At 40.1% G+C, this 25,033-nt stretch overlaps 1 protein-coding gene across 1 annotated transcript in view; it reads right to left on the minus strand.

The window, feature by feature from the left end:
* Window positions 1–763: 763 nt before the first annotated feature.
* Window positions 764–25,033, minus strand: part of sacm1lb (SAC1 like phosphatidylinositide phosphatase b) — a 38,616-nt gene continuing 14,346 nt past the window's right edge. The window contains exons 5-20 of the mRNA XM_048260798.1: window positions 19,200–19,349; window positions 19,032–19,091; window positions 18,770–18,803; window positions 16,645–16,746; window positions 16,108–16,193; window positions 15,565–15,651; window positions 15,374–15,442; window positions 15,145–15,224; window positions 14,956–15,054; window positions 14,690–14,828; window positions 13,049–13,118; window positions 12,888–12,960; window positions 9,689–9,782; window positions 3,610–3,702; window positions 3,443–3,500; window positions 764–3,165 (exon numbers count right to left, since the gene is read on the minus strand). Coding sequence (XP_048116755.1) covers window positions 3,029–3,165; window positions 3,443–3,500; window positions 3,610–3,702; window positions 9,689–9,782; window positions 12,888–12,960; window positions 13,049–13,118; window positions 14,690–14,828; window positions 14,956–15,054; window positions 15,145–15,224; window positions 15,374–15,442; window positions 15,565–15,651; window positions 16,108–16,193; window positions 16,645–16,746; window positions 18,770–18,803; window positions 19,032–19,091; window positions 19,200–19,349 — 1,431 coding nt within the window. The 3' untranslated portion in view covers window positions 764–3,028. The remainder of the gene's footprint in view (window positions 3,166–3,442; window positions 3,501–3,609; window positions 3,703–9,688; window positions 9,783–12,887; window positions 12,961–13,048; window positions 13,119–14,689; window positions 14,829–14,955; window positions 15,055–15,144; window positions 15,225–15,373; window positions 15,443–15,564; window positions 15,652–16,107; window positions 16,194–16,644; window positions 16,747–18,769; window positions 18,804–19,031; window positions 19,092–19,199; window positions 19,350–25,033) is intronic.

Raw genomic sequence — 25,033 nt, forward strand, 5'->3', positions numbered from 1 at the left:
ACCTCCCGTGCAATTAAAACTCTCCTAAACGCGCACGGTTGAAACACTCTATTTTGCCTTTGAGTGGGTTGCCAACCCTTGTTGGTAGTTTTTGTGTACAGATCTCGGAGCCTAGGCTGCCTACAGAGACACGTTTTTTTGACGGCCTGCTTATAGGGCAGACAGCCTGCGGATCGTTAGGATTTGGGCCTGAAATCGCTGATACAACCTTTAAAGTCACAAATTTGCCAGTCTAGTAAAGTAATAGCTGAAAGGCTTGTGACTATATAAATGTACCAACATCCAGATTATTATTATTATGTGCGGAGTACTGTAATTGTCTGAGCATCAAGGTCATGAAGAATACATTTTTCTAATTGGACAGCCCCAGCTGCTTCCTGTGTGGGAGTGCATGCGCATGCACGTTAGTGTGTGGTGTGAAACCATAGGGTACTGTACACTTAGTCTTGTTTGTGCACTCATTCTGGATAATCTGGTGTGGCACTTTAAGCCTGTTTTTCTCCCTCACTGCAAAATCCACAGCCAAATTGTTCCACTGGAATTTCTTTCAGGAATGTCATTAGTGAGCACAAGCAAAGGCCTATGGCACGTTTAAGCCAGTGTATAACACATTGTAGCCAAATCTTTCCTCCCTATACGTGTGTAACAGATTAGGGAAGAACTTGTTGAATCTTCCTCAATAGGGCAGAGTAGAGATGTTCTCATATGACATTTGGCCTGTTCGGTCCTAATAGTGATCACCTGAGCTTATGAAAGACGAGTATTAAGTATTAAGATTGCCATCTTTTATTACAAACCTCCTTGACAGACGTCAGACTTAAAATATTGACATTACATATTCCCATGAATCAAAATATTTATTACAAAAGAAACATCCCAAATAATTAGCCAACAAGAGCTGATGAAATTATCCAAAACTGATAATAATTTAAGAACTCATTGGGAAAGTGCTGTGTTATGTGAATACATTTAAAAGTCTGCCATTTCCCATTGTGAGGCCCATGCCTAAGAAACAGTGTAGAGCAAGGTGATTCAGTCAAAGCCACTAAAAATATCTTTCATAACATGTCATTTATTCCTCTAAATACTGTATCTTAACTATGGTGGTGAAGGTCCAGGCATGTTTAATTTGGCAAGTTAATAACAATAGTGTCTACTGACAAGCATACTGTCTACACTGCTCCAAAGGAAAATATATACAGTACATTATTAGAAGGGCAAAAGCCAGAGCCTCTTACCACCAAAGACACATGGTATTTTGTGTCACAAAATTGTGGGCACAATTGTGGTATCATGGATAAAATTGTAAATGGTAAATAAATTATGTATCTTTAAACACTGACATTTTGATACATAAATAAGGGACCTGCAAAGAAAGTAACAGACTGAGATCTGCTACTCAGTTGTACATGATGGAAACATTTGTACATGCTGTTTTCAAACAGAAGGGACACAAAAGGTATCCAATGATATGTCGCCTTTGAGGCTATGTCATAAGGGAGAATACAGAGTATGCTGAAAGTATGGCGGCATATTGAATAAGAACCATTTTACTATGACTGGAATGGAAGATGCAAGGGTGGACTGCCTCGTGTGTGACCACACTAATGGAGATTATAGGTGCACTGTCCCATTAGCAGAGTTTGAAAAGAGAACATCCTGCTTCTTGCTGTGCCATGATGGGACAGTGTACACTAAACATCTCACAAGCACACAAAGACAAGGCATTCCCCACTCCCATCCCAAGCGTAAGGCAGTCTGACGCAGAGGCCCCAAAGACACAGCAGTAAACAGCACACATGAGACAGAAGGAGAGGAAGGGAATACAAAGAAGCAAATCATGGGGTTGAGAGAGGAGGAATGGAGAGGGACATAGGGAGGAGGATGTGACGAGACGTGGCACGGTTCAGTGATGAAAAAAAATCCCACACATTTTTCTTCCCCATCTTGGGAAAGCAGCATAGCCAAAGACTGCCATAGGACACTTAAGCATCGCTCCAACAAGTTCTTATTAGCACATGTAGTGTTCCTGCATGCCCCTTCCAAAAGCTAACCTTCCCTTCGCAGTCTGTTGTTCATTCAACAGTTACTGTTTCATATCATATGGACAAGGATGACCCCAAAATCAAGGTAATAATAATGTCAAAAATAAAGGCAAAATATAATATTGTACATATTCAGCAGAAATAAAATCCTATGTTGATGACCGTGTTACTGCTGGAAGTCTACAAACCGCTAAACACTGAGATGCAGCCACAGGTCTTAGCTGTATGAACAATGGACCTTTGATGAGAAGATTGTTCCCTTGTGGAAGAACATTCCTTGCTCACAGATTTGGCAAAACTCTGGGAGGAGATGAGGCTAGCATGTGAAGAGCTGGCATCAGAGTTTGTGTATGTGGGGTATGGCAGTGTGGCGTCAGCGCAACTGCAGAATGGCTTCATGGGTAATTAAAAGCTCAGTTGATAAAGAGACCAGGGAACGGACTGGCCTCATGGTGTCAGGTGGATGAGGGGAAAGGAGAGATAGAGAGAGAGAGACATGAGAGGGCATGAGAGAACATGAGAATGGAGACTAGAGGAGAAGATGGTGAGAGAGAGATGAAGAAAACCCCTGATCTCAATGAAGTTGCAGTGGCTGGGAGTTGGGAAGGTTCTCATACCTGGTCTCCCCCACTACACAGCAACGTGCATCTAAGTGAGTATGTGTGTGTATGTGTGTGTGTGTGCACATGCGTCCATGTTTTATCCTTGTATGTGTGGACAGCAGCCACGGTGAGGGCGCCCTCTCGTCCAGTCTCTGATCTGTACCTGGAGCTACTCCCTCACCGTCCAATCCAGTCCCGCCCCGGCCCATATCATCCCCAAACCTTCCTCCTCTCCTCGTCTGCTTAACCCTTCCACCTCTCTGCTGCTCAGTACAGACTCCAGTCCTGCCGAAGGCGCGGGAAGGAGGAGGGTCCGGTGGAGGAGGATGACGAAGAGTTGAGGGTGTCGGCGGGACCCAGCTGCTTTCCACACGCGCACATTCAGTCCAGCTTCTCCTTCTGCACCAACTTGGGTGCGTCCACGAAGTCGCGGCCGTTGAAGAGGATGACGCCAGCCGTCACAACACTGGCCGTGCCCCAGAACAACACGTAGGCCAGCGTCTCTGTCCATGTATCACCTGTCAATCAAGTGGCATTATGCAGTGACTCAACAGGCCCCACACAGAGGTAAATAGGCTTGAGGTTTACTCTGTTAAGAACACTGCATATTACAAGAAAGGAAAATACCTGCATTCACATGAAAATCTAACAACAAATACTATTTGACTAAGCAGACTGGAATGTTCATCTTTCAATCTGTTTTTAAACAAGCTGTCCAGAGCCTCTTAAAAATAATATTCTGAAATTTACATAGATTTGAGAGAAATTATTAATTAAAATCAGACGCATTCTTACCTGCCATAAGGAGGCATATTATGCACATAGAGAATGCCACCACCATAATAATGGGCAACTGAAAAACAAAAATGCAAGTTTGTCAAGTCTGAAAAATGTCACTTCAAAACATGTTTTTTCACCCTTAACTATGTCTTTGATATTTAATCTCTCCACCTAGCTCTTACCGTGAGGAACTTCCAGTCTTTGGGCTCATGAAGTGGTGTGCTCATGTCCACCTCATCCACCGCATAGTTACCTAAGAAAAGATCTATAGAGTCCTGTCAGAGAGACAAAAAGAAAGCAGAGTACATATAAGTAAGTATATAAAGGATATCTTTTGTCTTAGGCTCCAGCCACTGCATCAAATAACATACAGTATCTCTCAGCATCCAATACACACAACATAAATTACATATTTATACATTACAAGAAAGGAAAATACCTGCCTTCACATGAAAATCTAACAACAAATACCATTTGACTCAGTGTTAATTTCGTCAGACGAGACGAGAGGAAATATGTTCGTCAACTACCTTTTTTTTTCATGACTAAGACGAGACGATGACGAGACGGCAGTAATGTCCTGAAACACTGACTAAGACTATCTTAAGATACATTATTGTTGACGAAAAAAGACAAGACTAAAATGTTTTGCATGAAATAAAAACTAAGATAAAATCTCCCTTCATGTTCGTCTACAAAATGAGAAGACAGAATATCTAGCTGTTATGTTTTCAAAATATTCCGAATGAGTTTATACGCAACAGCTTTCCTGGAGGCTAGTCGTGCTGCTGCTGCAACCCTGTGGCTGCAACCTAAAAACTACATGGAACAAGAACACTGGAGATTTCTGCCAGAGTTAGCAAGCTAACTACCTAAGCTTTATGCCACAATGCTACATACCCAGAAGTTGAAGCTTCTCTCATACAAATTAACATCCTCCAGAATGTCCATACGAAAATGTTCAGCATGTAATGTCAACTATTCATCTAGTTAGACTGATGATGCAAAGTTTGCTAGCAAGTAAGCTAATATGGAAAGTTAAGCTAGCATGTTAGCTATGGCTAAGATGGAGAGTCTGTTTGGGGAATGTGTTGTGTTTGGGCGCATATCGCCATTTAGCGAGGCGGAGTAAAACATTAATAGTTTGGCCTACAACAGTGTTTCTCAAACTCTTTCAGTTTCAGGACAACTTAAATAACCCTAGCTAAAAAAAACTATACTATACTATACTTCAACAGTGGCCTATAATTAGTCTATACAATAGGCCTATTCACTGAACCACCTTGCTTATTGTCTTTGCACTTTGCTTATTGTGTCAGAGGATTCATACTGTATGATTTAAATTGGCATATCTTACATAGACAGTGTTGCAGAACTGTTTGGATTTACATACAAGTTATATTGCAAACAACTCATCTATATTATATTTTACCACGTCTGCTCGCGGACCACTTGGGATAGCTTGCCGACCACCAATGATCCCCGGACCACACTTTGAGAAACACTGGTCTACGAATATGACAGTGGTCCAGTCAAATCTTTTACTGTCTATGGTCAAATCCCAGCCGAGCTATAACTGTAGCTCGACTTACCTGTGCATGTAAACATACTGACTGACAAAAAATCACAATGAGTAATTATAACAGACGAGTAGCCCTGTGGACACACAATGTTGTTGGACAATTGAGATGTGTGAAACACTATTTGACTCAAATGGTAATCAGAAATAATTTGTTATAAAAAAAGACTAAAATATGTTGACTAAAACTGACTAAGACTAAGATACCTTTAGTTTTCTTTTGACTAAAACTAGACTAAAATGATGAGACTTTTAGTCGACTAAAACTTGACTAACAAAAATGATATTTGAATGACTAAATATGACAAAGACTAAAAAGGACATTTCGTCACAAGACTAAGACTAAGACTAAATTAAAAATAGGTGATAAAATTAACACTAATTTGACTAAGCAGACTGGAATGTTCATCTTTCAATCTGTCAGAAACAGCAACAAAAATGTGTTGCAGCAGTGCTGCGGTGATGAAAGAACTGAAAGCAATTAACGCAAGATTGGACCGTATACAGACTGACATGGAAAAGCAAGTCAACGCAAGAATTGATAGCATGGAAAAGCAAGTAAACTCTAGAGTTGATAAGTTGTGTGAATCGATGGAGAAGATGATCGCTGAAAGTCAGAAGGTTGTGCTGAAAGAGATAGAGAAGGCCACAAAAGACATGACTACAAATCTGGACACTGAGGTGGGAATTCTGTGTGCATAAATGGAAAATATTGAGCGGAAAATGTCTGAGAAAGAGGCGAAGAAGAGTTTTGATCCAGGTCTCGCTGATCGTTGTGGGGCTTCCTCATTCAGAGGGAGAGGATTTAATGGCTAAAGTGAAAGACCTGTTGCACGTCGGCCTTGGATGTGACATTGCGCTCTGCCCTGCTGCGGTGGAGTGTGTGCGGGCGCGTAGAGACCGACCGGGGCCTGTTAAAGTGGAGCTGAGCTCGGCTCAGGAGAAAGTGTCCGTGTTGCGCAGAAAATCGGAGCTGAAAGATAACGAAAGCTTTAAGGACGTATACGTGTCTTCAGCGAAATCACATGCTGAACGAATGGTGGAACTAAACTTTACAACTTTGATCCGTGAAACTTCAGTCGGGAAGGCCTTTTACTTGACAGCAAAAGCCCGTCAGGTTTGTTAATGAACAGTTTTTGTTAGCCCACTGGAATGTTAATGGGTGGACGCTGTCAAACAGTGAACTCAGGAGACTACTACTTCAATCCTTAGACCCTGACTTTATTTCTCTGAATGAAACTCACTTATGCAATGACACACTGGACTTTGATGGATTCACTTGGTTTGGACATAATCGTATTGCACATAAGAGGGCTGTTAAAGCCTCGGGTGGAGTTGGATTCTTTGTTAAAAATGTTGTGTTGGAGCGGTATTCAGTTAGCATTGTTGATAAAACAGTTGATGGAATATTTTGTTTACGCTTTGTGCATAAAGAGTCGCAATATTCTTTCATTTTAATTTCATGTTACCTGTCCCCGGAATCAGCTATCTGGGGCAGGAACGCAGATCTCTACTTCAGCCATTTATTGGCATTGCTTGTTACCAACAAGGTGGATTCAATTTATATCTGTGGCGATGTCAATAGCCGAATCGGGGCGTTTAAGGACTATGTGGAAGGAGATGACATCTCTCCCCGAATAGTTCTGGACACAACTGTAAATAAGCATGGTCATACCTTTATGGAATTTTTGAAGGACTCTAAATGTTGTATACTTAACGGGAGGTTAAATCCTGAAAATGACAACTTTACTTCCATTTCTGTAAGGGGCAAAGCTGTTGTTGATTAAATAGTGACACCTCATGTTGATTTGAAAACATGTCTTGGATTTAATGTTTATTCCCCTTCTGAACTTATTGACAGGGTTGGTCCAGAAGGTTTTAATTTGATTGGTGAGCATAGCAGACTCCCTGACCATTCAGTTCTTTGTTTACGTTTTCAAGCGGGGGAGGTAGTTAATACTCAGAATATTGTTGACTGTTTACAGTATGTAAAAAGACGAGACAGGAATTACCCTGTTGATTTTCTGTCTTCAGAGAGGTGTTGCAGCGCTTTACTGGAGGTAATAGGCCAATTACAGATTGTACAGGAAAATCAGGAAAAGATGGACCAGTGTTATACTAATCTCTAACGTTTTACATGCTGAGATGGAGAAATATTGTCCTATAAAAAAAATTCTACAAAGAAATATTACAGAGCTAAACAACCTTATTGGAATAATGAATTAAATGAGTTATAGTTGAAGTTGCGTTCTGCAGAGAGAATATTCCTTAAATGTGGTCCTGGGGAACCTTGGAAGAGGAGGGCCTTGCATAATGAATTCATACAATACCAGGCTAATTTTGATAGAAAGCTCAGGTTCTTCAAAAGAAGGTTTAAAAGAGGCCAAGCCCTCAAATTAGAACAGTTACAAACTGGTAACCCTCAGCAATTCTGGAGGGAAATACATAAGTTAGGCCCAAAAAAGAAAACATCAATACCCATGGAGGTTTAATTGGAAAGTGGAGGTTCTTCTTGTGAATCTGGTCAAATATTAAAAAAAAAGTGGGAAAAAGATTACAGTGAATTATATGCTTATAGTTCCACTTTATTTGATGATAATTTCTTAGAAGTAACTTGTAAAGTAAAACTTGAGCTGGAAACTGGGATGAATAGGGGCAGCCGTGGCCTTAGGACGTGTAATCGGAGGTTTGCCGGTTCGAACCCCGACCAGTAGGCACGGCTGAAGTGCCCTTGAGCAAGGCACCTAACCCCTCACTGCTCCCCGAGCGCCGCTATGCAGGCAGCTCACTGCGCCGGGATTAGTGTGTGCTTCACCTCACTGTGTGTACACTGTGTGCTGTGTGTGTTTCACTAATTCACGGATTGGGATAAATGCAGAGACCAAATTTCCCTCACAGGACTCAAAAGAGTATATATACTAATACTGAATAAGTATATACTATCAACATGATATACTGAACAGTGATATTACATTAGATGAGGTACTTAGTGCTAGACAAAGCCAAGAAGAATAAAGCTGTGGGCATTGAAGATCTCCCTAACGAGGTGCTGAAGAACCCTAACTTGTGTAATGTCCTACATTGTTTGTGTCACATATGTTTATAAAATGGTATTATCCCATCTGAGTGGAATAGATCAATAATCAAATCCATCCCCAAATCTATAAAAGATGACCCTAGAGTCCCGTTGAATTATAGAGGGATTAGTTTGATCAGCACAGTTTATAAAATTGACTCATGAGTCCTTAACAACAGACTTAATACTTTTTTGGAGGGTTGATAGATGAACAGAATGGTTTTAGAAAAAACAGGGCCTGTATTGATCATATTTATGTGTTGTCCTCTGTGGTGAGAGCTCGTTTGGACAAGGGTAAAAGTACTTTTGCCTGCTTTGTTGACTTCAAAAAGGCGTTTGATTGTGTTAACCGAGACCTTTTGCTGTTTAAATTACTTTCATCTGGTATCAATGGAAAATTCTATAAAAGCCCTTTATAGAGACCCCATTGCTTGTGTACAAATAAATAATTTAAAAACGGATTGGTTCCCAACGCCTTTTGGGGTGAAGCAGGGAGACTTACTCTCCCCTTCCTTATTTGCTTTTTATATAAATGATTTAGCTCAAGAAATTAAACAGGGTAATCTTGGTGTGCCAATTGAGGACATACATTTAAGTATTCTGCTTTATGCAGATGACATTGTTTTGATAGCTGAAGAAGAAGTGAATTTACAAAATATGCTGAATATTATGAGTTCATGGTGTAGTAAATGGCGTCTCACTATTAATAGCGAAAACACACAAGTTGTTCATTTTAGAAGAAAAAAAAGTGAACTACAGAGTATTCATACATTTCAGTTTGGCCCTGTGCCCTTAAAGTATTCTAAGTATACTAGTCATTATAAATATCTTGGTTTTGTTTTTGATGAAAATATGAAATTTACAGAGGGAAGGAAAGTATTAGCAGAGTCTGCTGGAAGTGCTCTAGGTTCTGTGTTGAGTAAAATGAAATTATGTACAGATTTTGGTTTTTCTACTTTTACACAACCGTATGGTTCGACTCGGTCGGTATTGGTCCCTCTGTGCTCAATTGAGAACCAGTACCTTACCTCTGGCAGTGAGAGTGGGTCGATTTAAAGGTACACCTGAACACTTACGTTTGTGTGAATTTCATTTTGTTTTTTATTGTCCTTTGTATTGTGACTTAAGGAACTCTCTTCTTGAATCAATTCAGTTAAAAAATCCAGATATATTTTGGAAACATGAAGGGGAGATTTTATGCTGGCTGTTTGAAAATGATGTTTTTGCTTTGGCAAAGTTTATAGAAAAGGCCTGGTCTCTGCGGCAAAGTATTTTGTATCCCATATGACAAGCCATCTCTATGTGTATGTATCCTTATCTTTAGTGGTTTAGCTATGTTATGTTATGTTGGGTTCTGTGTTACGTCACATGGTTATCTGGAGATAACAGTGAAAGTATTACTGCAGTGTCTAATAAGCCCATGAGGGCTGGGCACTATGATGTTTGACACTTAAATAAACAAATCAATCAATCAATAAAAAAAATATCCGTTATACTATTTATAGATAAATGTATACATTATACTATTTATTGATAAAATGAAGGTCACACAAAAATATGCAATCACTGCCAATCACTTCCATGCTCCATCATTATGTATGCTGACCTGTCTGAATCCGTCAGAAAAGTTGTTCTTGTAGTATCTGATCATGGAGTTCCAGCCGTCCATCAGGAGGCCCACATGGGTTCTCTTTCCTGTCCTGCAGGTGGGGATGGGGATTAGAGGCAGATGTGATTATATGCACCACTGAAATACTGCTCAGCCACATGATAAGTCATCACTTGGGTAACATGTATTCCTGATCATATCCATCACATATAAATCCAATACGTACACACAGCATATTCACACAGATGCAGACACGCACACACACACACACACACACACACACACAGATGCAGACACCTACACACACACACACACACACAGATGCAGACACCTACACACACACACACACAGATGCAGACACGTACACACACACACACACACACAGATGCAGACACCTACACACACACACAGATGCAGACACCTACACACACACACACACACAGATGCAGACACGCACACACACACACACACACACACACACAGATGCAGACACCTACACACACACATTCACAGATGCAGACACCTACACACACACACACACAGATGCAGACACCTACACACACACAGACACACACAGACGAGGCAGCACTGTCTGTAGTTTTCGAGCAGGCTGATGAGTTTAGTTCAGTAACTTTCTTATCCCAAAGGGAAACTTCAGTCAGGTACACAGAATAAAACGTAGGGGTGTCACGATTTGATTAAATTTTCAATCTTTTTTTAAATATTATTATCAATGCAATCCTTATGTTGTTCACTTATTTTTTGGACTTTTCCTATTCTGTTTCGGGAGCTTTTATTTTGAAACCACTTTTTATTTTGAAACTGTTCCAACCGTGAGGTTGTAAACAGAACAAACATTAAACATAAATGTGAACATAGTGAAATAACACAGAATGATAATTTAATTGTTTCAGCACACTCCCAAGGTATGGAGACCCAAGGTTAGTGTTCATTAAATATGCACTTATCAATGTGCATTTTATGCCTTAAAGTAATTTTGAACTGTAACTAGATAATTTTTTTCACTTGCTAATGACAAAATTAGCCTAGAAATCTAGATGTACCCTAGCGGCAGCAAATTTGCAGCCAGGGTAGTCTAGCAACTCTCCATTGGCTTGCGAGCTGGAAAAATGAAACTTCTATCAGGCCAATCACATCGTGTATAGAGTCGGCGACGGTTCCGCGTGAATTTCCTGCTACTTGAAAACAATGAAGATGGATGCTGCTGCTGGCGAACAGCGGTCTTTGAATCGCGAAAAGTTTGATTAACTAGCCCCGCTGGCGGGAAAATGCATGGGACTCATGAGTTGTAGCGCTATGTTTATCCCGCGCCTCGGAATGAGCAGTGCCAATGGTAAATTCCCAAATCCTACATCTTGATGTGGGTCTGGCTCGTCAGGCTACAACAAAAATACTTCCACACCGGTGATTTCAGAGTAGCAAGAGGAGCTTTGATTTTGGTCGGTTGATGTTTTTTTGGCTGCACCCTAAAGTTAGAGGAGTGTTGACACCACAGTTTAAAACGTGTGTTTGTTTTTGCGTACATGCTGGATGTGACTCGTCGATTCTACCTTTGAGTTTGATGTTCGAGATTGAGATGCAATTTCGATTTAAAATCAAAATCGTGACACACCTAATAAAAAGAGAACACCGCACAGAAATAAACAGCAAACAAACATACTGTGCAAAAATGCAATTTCATCACTCTAGTATTTATCACTCTAGTCTGCTGGGGGTTTCTGAAGTGAACTAATATATATATATATATGGGGTGTAACGGTACACAGAAGTCACGGTTCGGTTCATACCTCGGTTCGGACATCACGGTTCGGTACGAGTTCGGTACAATGGAGGGAAAAGCAAAACAAAAATGCAGAAAGCATTTTTTTTGTACATGTCTCAGGCTGTACCACCTAGTGTCATACAGTCTCTTCCCTGAGCTATCTGCAACAGCCTGAAGTGTGTAAGATGTAGGCTAAACAGTACAATAAGTACCCAGACTCCATCTGTAACTTGTAAACAAAATAAGACAATCAGCTATAAAACTGAAAATAGGCCTACAGCATCTCTTATTTCTGAAACTGCAAATTACATAGAAAAATGATTTTTAAAAATCCACATAAGCAACATCTGTGTTTAGTTGTATATGGAAGGGTCTACAATTTGCCTCAATATTTTTTTTATTGTGTATAAAGTAATAATCTAGCCTACTAACTGTGAAAATATCACACTATTTTGCCTTTTTTTAAAAAACGAAATTGCTTTTTTTATTTCATAAACAGACTACAACTAGAAGTCACGTGACTTTGCCCTTTGACGTTAACTCACCGTAGCATGGTTTGTTTATTAGCCTGGTTAGCGTTGTCACTTTATTTTACTGTCTATGCACTTAACACTACCAGCTCCTCATGTGAGAAGTTACAAGTTACCCCAACATAAAGGTAATTACCACGCAATTTACATAGCTTTCTGTCATTACGAAATCATTTAATTTAAGCCATAGGTTTTGGCCCTATTTGTATGTGTATCCAAAGGCTGCTGAAGCGCAGGGGAAGTTTTCCCCCCTCGTTTCAGTGATTGGTAGCCTACATCATCTGGGTGATGGCTTTGAATATGTGTAGCATTTTTTCCACTCACATACCCAACAACTGCTGAACAACGCCGACACACAGTTTCATCTTATCCACCACTCTTTCGCCTGTACTAACGTTACTGTAACTTAAGTTCTCAAACTTGCGATATTAAAGAGACCAGCGGATCCTCTAACTCTTAACAGTATGCGCATGACATTTTTATATTATATTATATTTTTATACCGTGTATTCTCTGTGTAAATTCATGCACCGAACCGTGACGCCCGTACCGTTTCGGTTCAATACGAATACATGAACCGTTACACCCCTAATATATATATATATATATATATATATATAAGTTAAACATATATTTGGCCTGAAGGAAGTGAAGACTGTTTAGTACAGTCTAATATAGACCTTCCCTTGTTGTGGGAAGGTGTCTGTGGGATCAACTTGCCAGCCACCTTCAGAATATGGCTCAGGTTATATTACCATACTAGGAAAATAAAAAGTTAGAAGAGATTGGGTAAAAGAGCCCTAGCTACATTAATCATTCTTTTCTCCTGGAGCAGTGGGACCTGCTGTTGCGAGGAGCAGTGATGCCCAAGTGATACCCTCACCGTGTGAAATCCGTCTTCAGCGCCCCCGTGCCCGCATACTGTTTGGCACATGCATTGGCATTATCCGCCCATGCTGAAAGAGAGAGAGAGAGAGAGAAAATAAGCAATTATAAACTGTAATTAATTGAAGGGTGACTAGTGACTAGTGGGTGTAACCTCACCATTCTTATAGACCTTCTCAAAGTCGGCCTGCTCCTCGACCCTCTGGCCCACATGTAGGACACCCATTCTCTGCAGGGACCACAGGACAGAGTTGAGGTCAGAGCGCTGTACTGTACAGGCCTACTGTACTCTACTGTACCTTTGTATTTGCATGTCAAGCAGGTGTGACAATACAAATGACAAACAACTGCATCCCACACACACACACACACACAAGCCCCCGCTGAATCATTTACTGCTCCTGGGATGGCTCCATGTCAAGCCCTTTTTACAACCATATCTCTGATAAACATCACCCTTTAACTCATTGAATGCCAAGCTGTTTTCGGGAGCTTTGTCCTAGAGTGCCAGCAATCTAGACCATTGTTGATGATTTTTGTACAGCCACAGCATATTCTGTGTTATAGCTATGAACACATACAATGGCTCGATTAAAAGGTGAGACTTTAAGCTCTCGGTGGGTGCAAACGTGTATTTTCTACACGCCTCTGTTCCTGAGAAATCCCAAGCTAAACAGTGGCTAGTTTTCATCAAAATCGCTGTTTTTTTCTAGAAATGGAGATATAACGTCTTTCATGAAATATGAAGTGTTGCCTGTTACTTACTTGTGTAAACTTTCCAGGAAGTGATCAGCGATGATCAGGGCTAGTCTAGCAACTCTCCGTTGGCTTGTGAGCTCGAAAAATTAAACTTCTATCAGGCCAATCAAATCGTGTATAGAGTCGTTAGGCGGGCTTAACATAATGATTGATGGCAGAGTTGCAACGGTTTGGCTTGAATCCCCTGCTACTTGAAAACAAATAAGATAATGTTGCTGTTGGCAGTGTGACACGAGTTAAGCTTTTATTAAGTTGGCAAAAGTTTGAACTAGCCAACTAGCTCCGCTGGTGGGACTCATAGCGCTGTCCTATTGCGCGCAGAGAGAATTTGAAAGACAACCGATTATCCCGCCCCTCGGACTGAGCACTGCGAACGGTGAGTGCCCAGATCCTACATTTTAATGTGGGTCTGGCTCGTCAGGCTAATGAACTGCTGCAATTACTGTTCCTTTCAATTTGAATTCATGATGTGCCTTTCACAGTACTGCACAGCTACACACACATTCGGATAGTTCCGGTCCTTTATAATGATTGACTGAATCACGTTCAATGCCGTTGTAAAGTCCAGCACAAACATACCTTGACCGCATTTCATTCTATATTACTGCACTAACGTGATACAAAAGAGAGTAGCTGTATCTCGACGTTGCTTGGCAACCACTCTGACTGAAGAAATATTTTTCTTGGCGGAAAGATTATTATCTATGAATAAGTTGTTACATTTCTCGTTGCTGTGCCTTTATTAGTAACCGTTTTAGAAAAGCAATAAGCCACTTGAGTCCATAGGTTATACTGATTGTAGAACAGCTAAGGAGGGTTTTACTCCGCTAGCGCGTCGTGCCTAACAACGCCCCTTAGCTGTTCTAAAATCAGTGTAACCTATGGCCTCTCGGAGCTTATTGCTTAAATGACCTGCGCCTCAGAAAAAAACAAATTATCCCCAAAATAAGTTAAGAAATAAAGCAAAGGCAAAGTTACGTTGAAGGGGGGCTGAAGAGAGAAGTAAATGTGTGAGCAAGAAGGTCGTTGTGGGAGCGTCACCTGTAGCTGCGACTGGAGGGAGCGGCGGGCCAGGAGGCTCTGCACCACATTGGTACGGTCCAAGCAGTCCATGCAGTTGCTGCGGAATGTTCCCTCTTGCTGAACAATCACAGAGCCATCGGCATCCACCAGGAAGTAACTGCGGAAGTGATGAGATTAGTTACCATCACCAGACAAGGCAATCACCTCACTAAATGCACCAGATCTGTGGAATGCTGAAGACTGCGTGAATGTGTGAAGGTGGACAAATTTCAGGTAATGCATACCCAAATTCATCTTGCATCTCAGCCACCATGTCCACCAAAATCTGCAGGCGATGCCACCTCATCCGACTGCACTCTTTATGGAAATCAAATGCTATATACCTACAAGGGAGACAAGCAGTGCAGTTAGCCAGAGAGGCTATGATCAGCAAATACAACATGTTTCAGAGAAGAATCCACAGGCTCACTTACTTCACCATGCCATTCCCTAAACTGGACACCATCTTGGAAAAGGCAAGTTCCAAGGGTTTTTCGGAACCTTTCTGATTAATCTAGAACAGGACAAATGTATCATTCCTTTAGAAAAGTTTTTTTTAATAAATCTTACTCTTTATGAAAATTTAAGTATAGACAAATACAATGAAAATAATTTGTCGAGGACTAAAAAAGAATATAATTTAAATGGGTTAAAAACACCTACCAAGTTTAAAATCACTTGTTTCCCATATGTGATGATCTGAGAGTCAAAATGCCTTTGGAGAGCATCAAGCTGAAAGAAAACAGGAAGAAGATAATCATTACTTACAGAGATTCTCTGGATGGAGGCCATTATATAACAATTAAAAAGTGTACATAAATTCACCAGTGATGCATAGGGAGCGGTCATCTTACATGGTTGGTATTTTTGCTAATCTGTGGTTTGGGCTTGTATTTGAGGTTTGGCCTTTGGGACCAGTAGAAGGGAATGGATCCTCGAGTCTGTGCAGAGGAGAAGGGGAGAGGGACAAGTTATAAGAAGTTATTAGACCACCAAACACCGAGGAACTGCAAGGCCAGACAAGGTAACTTTATACTCAAAGAGAGGGCAGGAGTTAGATAACCGTTGTAGTTAAATCTCTCATTAAACCCCAAATGTAAAACTTCCATTAAACTAGGCTAAAAACACCTCATGGAAAAGCAAGGGAAAAACTACATTCTTTATAGCTTGGAAGTTCTAAATGCAAAACTTGAACATGTGTACATGTTCTGGTTGGGCAAGTAATCCATTCCTTTGAAAAGAAGACTAGCATTGCAATAAGATTATGCAGAGTCTTCTGCATAATCTTAAATGTGTAGACATAAGTGCTATACAGAATCTTAAATGTGTAGACATAAGTGCTATGACTATTAAGCAATAATTAAAATATTCCACAACAGGGGCTATCTATAACTCACCTGCACAAATGAGGCTTTTGAGCCATTGTACTGAATGATCTGTTCTGTTTCCACAAAGTTGGCAGCATGGCCTTCAGAGTCAATGCCTGAATGAGGGAGAAGTTAAATAAAGTTATGTATTATGTTGTCATAAAGTTATGCTAACAGCATATGGCAGTAAAGATGAAAGCAACTGAGCATAGCTTTATGTGTACAGTTAGTCTTTGTTGTATCCCGCCCAGGGTGCTGTCTTGTCACTCTTTCAAATGCCCTTTAAGGGCATGAAAAGACAAAAGCTCTTACTCTGGAGTCAGGAGTCACTCTCTCTCCCTTAATTGCTGTCTATCTGTGTTCACCTGAGGATGTTACCACTGACCTCTAATCAATAATATATTCTCTAATGGTGAATTTTGTGTTTGCATTACTTCTACAAATAGACTGTGCATTAAGCTATGCCTGGGCATAACACATATTACTTATTAGCAATGAACTGGGAGGTTCTGAAATGTAGGGCTATAAGTCAAACCATGCAGGTAAAGTAAACAATGAACCAGTCACCTCGCACATAATACCGCACTCCTGCTCGGAAACAGCTCCTCCTGGAGATGATGTTCCAGCCGAAGATCTTGCCGTTGATACAGCAGGAGTGCATTGTGATGTCTGGTGGGATGGAGCGGGTTAAGGATTTTCTCAAGCCATGAAAGAAACTTCCTAGTAGTATTTAAACCAAATGCGGTAGCATTTAAACCAAAACGTGGTTCATCAACGTATATAAAACAGAGGAACTTAAATACAACAGTAATCACTTCAGGCGGAAAACCTTGAAGTTTACCAACTCTTCCAACAACCCACTATGAGACATTGTAAACATTTACATGTTATTGTTATAGCTCTTTACCGACACCAATCTTTCAACAGAAAGCCAACTCATTTCCCCCATAAAATAGGTTAATGTCCTTGATGTACTATTCATTAACTGATAAGGAACTAAACACAGAATCATAAAGCTAAATATAAGTCTTCTAAAAGCCTTAATGAACTTGTGACTCAATGCCACGACCATGGCAGAAAGCAACAGAGCCAGATTTGTTTTGATAAAGCAAGCAACAAAGAAAAGCAACAAAGGACTGCATATACCTCAGATAACACATGATAATGCACACAGCATGGTAAAACTAGATATAGTAACAAACCGGAATACTCACAATAGGCACAACCTAAACCTATGTATTTCTGCAGAGATCTTTACATTACATCACCGAAATGTCTGTTGAGCATTAGAGAGTACCACATTTTAGGAAGTTGTTTGACTGAACTAAAGACAGCAGCTTTCACCATGTTCAGGCCATGGCCCAATAGTGTAAGTAATCCTGATGCTCTGTCTCCCCTCAGTGGCTAGAAGGCCACACTGCATATTCTCTGTCAGCTGAGTTACAAGTTTTGCCTTGTAAAACATGCCTCCTTTTTGGGTATCAATAAGCCTGTATGAATGATAGAGATGCACCGATATGGAATTTTAGGGCCGATAATGATAACCGATATTTATTGGTTTGTTGTGGCCGATACCGATACGATAACTGATAATATTACTCTTGAAAAGAAATTGTGAAAAGTAATTTGGGGAAAGCATTTAATAAGCATAATTTTATTGCAGAAATTTTACCTACCATCAAATGATAGGACAGAACTCATAATAGTCCTCAATAGTGCAGCAGTCAACAACATAACAGTAGCCTAGCCCTACAGTATGTGTGGCTCCTTTAAGTGAACCTGACGTCAGTGAATTGCGAGCGAGTGGCTAGAGTATGAATCGTTTTAATTTAGGACTAAACGCTCATAAATGGCTCAGCTGGGAATAAGCTACAGTATAGTGACCAAATCAGAGTTTGTGAGGGAAACTTATGTTTAGTTTCAACTGAATAAAGCCTCCTCAGCCTCCTGAACTCCTCAGACTGTATCTTATGTCCGTCTACTCTGTTGCGCACAACCTGCTGCAGCAGAAATGAAAGGGGTTAGCCCCGAAGGTTTTAATAACTTATTATGATGACCGGTCTGGAACTGAAGCAGGAATGGTTAGCATATTTCTAGGTAGTAATACACAACCCAAGCTAACGTAATGCAAATATAATACTAAAACACAACTTAGAACTAGGCCTACTTATGTACTCATCCCACTAACAAGTTTGCTTATTTGTTTCCCCGATCAGCGCGGTAAGGTGCAAAAACACCAGCACAAGACGGCTCTAGATAGGGCTGAGCTCCGCTCTGGTGAGGTTAAATGGCGGATCATTCACGAGACGATTTTGAGATGCACAGATTCCCAAATGAACGCATATCCACAGATTTGGTTAGAGTGGTGAAATACATTCACACCGCTGACATTATGTTGAGGAAAAAGTATAGCCAACCAAGCTCAAGTAGCTCAGTGTAGCCAGACGGACCTTACGTAGGCCTAAATTAGGACTTATAAAAAAATAAATAAGTCCTTTTTATAAAAAAAAAAATATCGGCGCAAATTATCGGACCGATAATAATATTTTCATTTTTTCACTTATCGGCCAATAATATATCGGCCGCCGATATATCGTGCATCCCTAATGAATGATAAATAATTTTCTTCAAAGACATCAAACAGTAGTTTGGCAACATTAAAAGTAATTAGTGTAACAATACTGAAGGATACAACCATGCACCACAGGGTAGGCGAACTTGTGTAGCTGTGGAGAGGGAGACAGAACAGCAGTGAAAACAGTTAACTCCATTAACAGCCCATTACCTTTGTAACTTTGTGTGTACCGTCAACCCTGAGTCCATATACTACCGAGATCAATGTTGGCGTATGTAAACATATGATGGTATTAACTATAGAAAGCCCCTGATGAACACACACATCGTCACTAGCTGGTAACAGGTACTCAGGGGATTACAGGGGGTTCTCTTCTCACCTCAGGCTGAGTCATGAAGTCTCTCAGCAGATGTCCATTCCACACAAACCTCTGGTCCGCCTGCAAACCAAACATTGACGTGACTACATGCAACAACTGCTTTACGGTGGCCAAGTTTTACACAAGGCTGTAGCTCTTTAAGTATGTGTGTGTGTATGTGTGTCTCACTCTCTCTAGCAGGGTCATCTCCTGAAACTCGGGGCTGGTGTTGGCCAGGCGCTGCAGTGTGTGGGTAAGGTCATAGTCTGTGGCGAAGTAAAAACCGTCTGTGTTCAACACATTGTTGATCATGGACAGGAAAGTCTTGTTGTCCTGCATCTAATAGTGGGACAAAAAGGATGAACATGTATTTATGTAGACCACCTTTTAGGCTGTGCTTGCCAATAATAATGAACAGATCCCATCACACTGACAGGGCATCTTTTGCAGGTATGGCAATATTGCAACTGCAGTAAAGACATAGACTTTTCATTAGAATGTAAGTACATTGTCCCGTCTTCAGACTCTGGCAAAGAGGAACAGGGTCATTCCGTGTGAAATCACCCAATTTCAGCGCAATTTGGCAGGTGACCCTCTCTGAAAAAATCTGAAAAAAAATCACAGGTGTTTGTAGACCAAATCCATGCATAGATCTTAAATAGTATATCTGTATAACTAATCGTTGCAAAACTACAGCCCTTTGAAACTTCAAGTCATTTTAAGCATTGTGGCGAACAATCCTTTTTGTTCAACTTCCAGCATTATTGGCTCTTTTGGTATTTCACACACATTAGTGAAACTATATGAATAGAAGTAAATTTTCCTGTTGAATTAAAAAATCCAATTGGATCAGACATATCTTGTATACTTTCCCCTCTGCAAAGCTCTGAAAATGGCTATAAATTCATAATGTGAAAAGACATCATCACCTTTGAGGGCTTCTCATTCAACAAGTATGTGACACAAATTCATCAGATTTTTTTCCTACACATATATGTATTATAAGGTCCTGTCCATGCATTAACTTTGGTTGTTATCATTTTCATATTTTCAGAGCATTTTTTTAAAATTGGGCTTGATTTTCAAAAAGCCTGTTTTCATCTTCTCATTTCACCACGTGGACAGTTAACAGGATTTTTTTTTAATTTTACCATATATCATTCTGTATGTGAGGATAATCTGCCCAAAATTTGGGCTTGTTGCTGAGTTTCTTCATTAGATAAGATTTTTTTAAAATATTGTGTATAAATCCACTGAATTTGTACTGGATCTGCAGTACCACTTTGCACCACATGTGGTGCTCTTTTAATACAATGGAAGTCAATGGAAGAGTAAGAGAGTCACTTGTTTGCTGCACATATCCAATCTAAACACACAGTTTATGGTTCATAGTTGAATTGGTCCAAATAATTATTGCAACATGAACAACATACTACTCATACATAAATCTTATTTAGAGAAAATAAACTGATCAAGTCAATTATACACACATAAGACTGACTGGTCATCATACATGCAGCAAGAGGATTTAGCATAATTACCATCTTTGTAATGAGTTTTCTACACCAGCTTCAACCTATCAGTGCCTATGTGAGTACTTTAATAATTTCTAGCCAGCTGGTTAGGCAAAGTCTATATTCATCGTCATATGTATGGGATGCAGTCCTCTGTGATACATAGACAAAGAGCATCAAGATGGAGATTAGTGCTTTGTCTCCATGTGATCTGGGAAAGAAGTTGGAACATATTCAAGAAACAATGGGTTTCTAAAATTCAGTTCATCAAGGTATTTCACTTGATGAAGATGACCATGTGTGTTTCCATCACAAGTATTCATAACAAGGTTTGAGGACTCGTGGATCCAAGAGGCATTTGTAAAAAGATGATAAATCTTTAGTATTGATTTTTCTGCATCTGACAATGCACTGAATTTTAGAAACCCCTTTTTACTTGAACCATATGAACCATAAACTGTGTGTTTAGATTGGGTATGTGCCGCAAACAAGTGACTCTCTTACTCTTCCATTGACTTCCATTGTATTAAAAGAGCACCACATGTGGTGCAAAGTGGTACTGCAGATAAAGAACAAATTCAGTGGATTTATAGACAATATTTGTAAAAAATCTTCTCAATGAAGAAACTTGGGCAGATGATCCTCACATACAGAATGATATATGGTAAAATTTTAAAAAATCCTGTTAACTGTCCACGTGGTGAAATGAGAAGATGAAAACGGGCTTTTTGAAAATCAAGCCCAATTTAATAAAAATGCTCTGACAATATGATAATGTTAACAACCAAAGTTAATGCATGGACATGACCTTATAATCCATACATGAGTGGGAAAAAAATCTGATGAATTTGTGTCACATACTTTTTGAATGACAAGCCCTCAAAGGTGGTGATGTTTTTTCACATAATGAATTTATAGCCATTTTCAGAGCTTTGCAGAGGGGGAATTACACAAGATACACCTGATTTTGATTGTTTAATTCAACAGGAAAATGTACTTCTATTCACATAGTTTCACTAATGTGTGTGAAATACCAAAAGAGCCAATAATGTTGGAAGTTGAACAAAAAGGATTGTTCACCACGATGCTTAAAATGACTTGAAACTTCAAAGGGCTGTAGTTTTGGAACCATTAGTGATACAGATATACTATTTAAGATTTATGCATAGGTTTGGTCTACAAACACCTTTTCATTTTTTTTCAAACATTTATTTTTCAGATTTTTTGGGAGAGGGTGACCTGCCAGCCACTGGGTGATTTGACACGGAATGACCCAACAACCTGGCTTCGGAAAGTAAAAAAATCCTACGAAAAATTTGTTTCAACCAATCATTAACTGATCCTACTTAATTTAACACTCTTCAGCCAGGTACAGTGGGCATTACTTCAAATAGGCCAGTTTCCCTCGCGGTCCGCACGTACCATCACATGGGATGAGGCGACTTTAATTTGTATTTTTCCAGTGACGCTGCAACAACCGGCAGATGTCTCTTGTGAGCAGGGTGTCTCGTAAAAAGAAATGGAGCCTGGAAAACCCTACACAGACTTCACTACAGACTTTAGCAGACTGGTTTAGAAATAATTTAATAGCCAGAAATATGCCTGCCCTGCCCTAATAAAGAAATATTTGGTTAACTGCAAGTGAATCCTGTTTGCAGCCGTAGAAGAAATGCAGGACGAATGAAACATTCCGGTTTTCTCCGAGTGCAACAATGATAGACAGACATCATTTGGACAAAATATAGAGCATATTAACCTCCGTTGCTCAGCTAAATGCCTTCCTGTTACATCCTGTTATCACGGAGTTACAGGCTATAAACGATTTTTGATGGTCACAAGTTTACTTCATTAGCGGTTTATTTTTTTGATTAAAGAGTGTTTTTCATTTAAAGGTTTGACTTTGTGCTTATTCAGTAGAGCATTTAGTGCTCTCCCCAATCCCAGACGTTCACATTGCATGTTTGTTTGTAATGGATGCAACCGCGAGATACACGCTTGACGGCAACGAGTTGTTAACAGACATGAACCAAGACATATAGCCCAGGAGCAATCTATCTAAAATAACACATACTTGAAGTACCATTCAGGATATGTTGTCAAATATTGAAGTCATGGGAAGTTTACATAATTTAAGCTGTAGGATGTTTCATTCGTCCCCCATGCTGTTTCATTTGTTCCAGCCAGGAGGGACGAATGAAACAAAACACACGTTCAACTTCTCCTTAAATAACTCTTGAACAGTTTTGTTCAGAGCTATGCAACTGTATTTGACAAAGTACAGATGTATATTGCTAGTGACAAAATATTAACTTTCAGTGTTTTACGATGTCTTTGTCATGGGGAAGTGTTTTTCCCTATGCATTTATTCTAGGCTACTGTCAGTGACTGCCGCGAGAGAAGCGGGTTCTGTGTTGCGTTCATTTCAGTGACTGCCGCGAGAGAAGCGGGGTCTGTGTTGTGTTGCGTTAATTTATTTTCATTGGGAATGCCCTGCCGTGCCGTCCACATCTCTTCGGCACAGCAGCAGCAATGGCAACTCTTCCTTGAACTTTTAAGTGGTGTTCAATGGTGTTGCTAAGTAGGCCGAGTTAGGCCTATAGGCCTAAATCAACATTGAATTAGTTATTGGATGATATTAAAAAGAATCGGAATTATTTGTGGTTGAGCTGGAAATTTCAACTTGGTGATCAAAAAGTTTTGGATTTCATGTTGACCGCGACTTCAGAGCATTGTTACGTTGTGTCAGTGTAAAGTTAGCTAGCCTAGTCTAACCAAATATTTGTCTTACAAATCTAAACCACAGGCTCACGTTAATCTAATGGGCTTTGAGACATCTGTTTTGTCTTGTGACAAAGTCTCCTGGTTCAGTTGTTTCCAGTTTCATAGAAACGAGGGTGTTACATTTGCAGTAGCCTAACTACAAAATCCAACCTAATAACAACCCCCACTCACCGTGGCTAGGTGGAAGGTGCTACAGTAATAACCGATTGGCATAGCCTACAGTGGACTAGGGCTGTCAAAATTGCTCAAAAATGACTTTCGAATTTTCCCTCTAAAATAAACACATGTATTCAAATATATTGGAATATCTAGGCTATATTATTTGCGCATTATGTCAATGATGCGCGTCACGTGATCTGTTTTTAACTTTTTGGAAACTTTTGAATTAACTGAAAGAAGATAAATATTTTTCGTTAGTTTTGGAAGTTTATTTTTACGTAGCCTACAATGGCCAGTTCCGACAAAGCCGAAATTACTCCTTTTGAAACAATGAGTGCAGGCCGTGCATTTGTATGGTTATATTGCTTGACAGGGGGGGAGCCCAAGCAGCTTTCAGCCATAAGGCTACTTTGAGAACATTTCCTAATTCACCCGACACTGATATTCAAAATGTTAAAAAACTATTTCGTCATAGCCTATAAGCAGTTTAATTAAATGTAATGTTAGTTGTAAACAAATGGGCTACTTGGTGAGGCTTGGCCTCACAGATGCGCTCGTGCCTTAGATGGCAAGAAAAATCTTCACGATTTAGGCCTATTAACTGACCGCCCGATTCACGTTGGCTGGGGGGCAGGGGGGGCCCATCAGACATTTGTCCCTAGGGGTCTATGAATTGTTCATCCGGCCCTGCCCAACAAATCACACCTTCCCACCTCTGTGACAGCTTAAAAGTCGTCGAGAGGACTCCTAACTCACAGACCTACAGACCCACAGACAGTCTTGAGTTAATGCATTAAACATTGTTTGCTGGTAACCCGCCACAAATAGTCTACAGATTCTTGCGTGGGTATTCTCTATTCTCTCCAAAATGTGCCCGTTCTGTAGGCTGGCCAAGTGCGTAATTCTGCGGCATAAAGCAGATGTATTTGTTTATTGTACAGAAAAATAAAAATAACCTGTCAAGCAGTCAATTGACTACATTGCAGTCAAGAAGTAGGGCAAATTAATTTACTTAAACCAAAACGGGTCATAGTTGTCTAAGCCTCTATTATGCGTAGCCTGTTAAAAACGTCGCTAGATAGTATTAAATCGCCAACAACATTGTTTTCTGCAGAAGACTACCCTAGGCTACAGATTAGTTCTGAACAGTTATTGGCTCAATTATCGAAAAGGTGCTTTCGTCCTCCGCAAATTAAACAGGTAGTTCCGTCGAGAGACGTTAGAATAAATTAGCGTTTGCGATTGACAACGTTGTGATAAGTAGGCTATAACGCTAACTTTGCAAAGTTAACTTGCATCAATTCTGAACAAAGTTGTGTAGGCTACACCGCGCCAGTTGTAGTCTGCATGAACAGTTCTTGCACAAGACACTGTTTTGATTTGCGTAGGGGAGGTGCGTGCTGAAGCCAACCTGTTTGAGGGAGAACGGTGCAAGGAGAGAATGCGTGCTCTGTCCCGCGCATATCTCTACCATAAAATAATGTTTCTAGGGTAATCTATATTTTCAATAAGCAAGCATGCCTATGGAAACAATAAGTCAATATATTAGAGATATCAAGAGTAACGCGT

This window comes from Alosa alosa, chromosome 13, assembly GCF_017589495.1.
Source record: "Alosa alosa isolate M-15738 ecotype Scorff River chromosome 13, AALO_Geno_1.1, whole genome shotgun sequence".
Lineage (NCBI taxonomy): Eukaryota > Metazoa > Chordata > Actinopteri > Clupeiformes > Clupeidae > Alosa > Alosa alosa.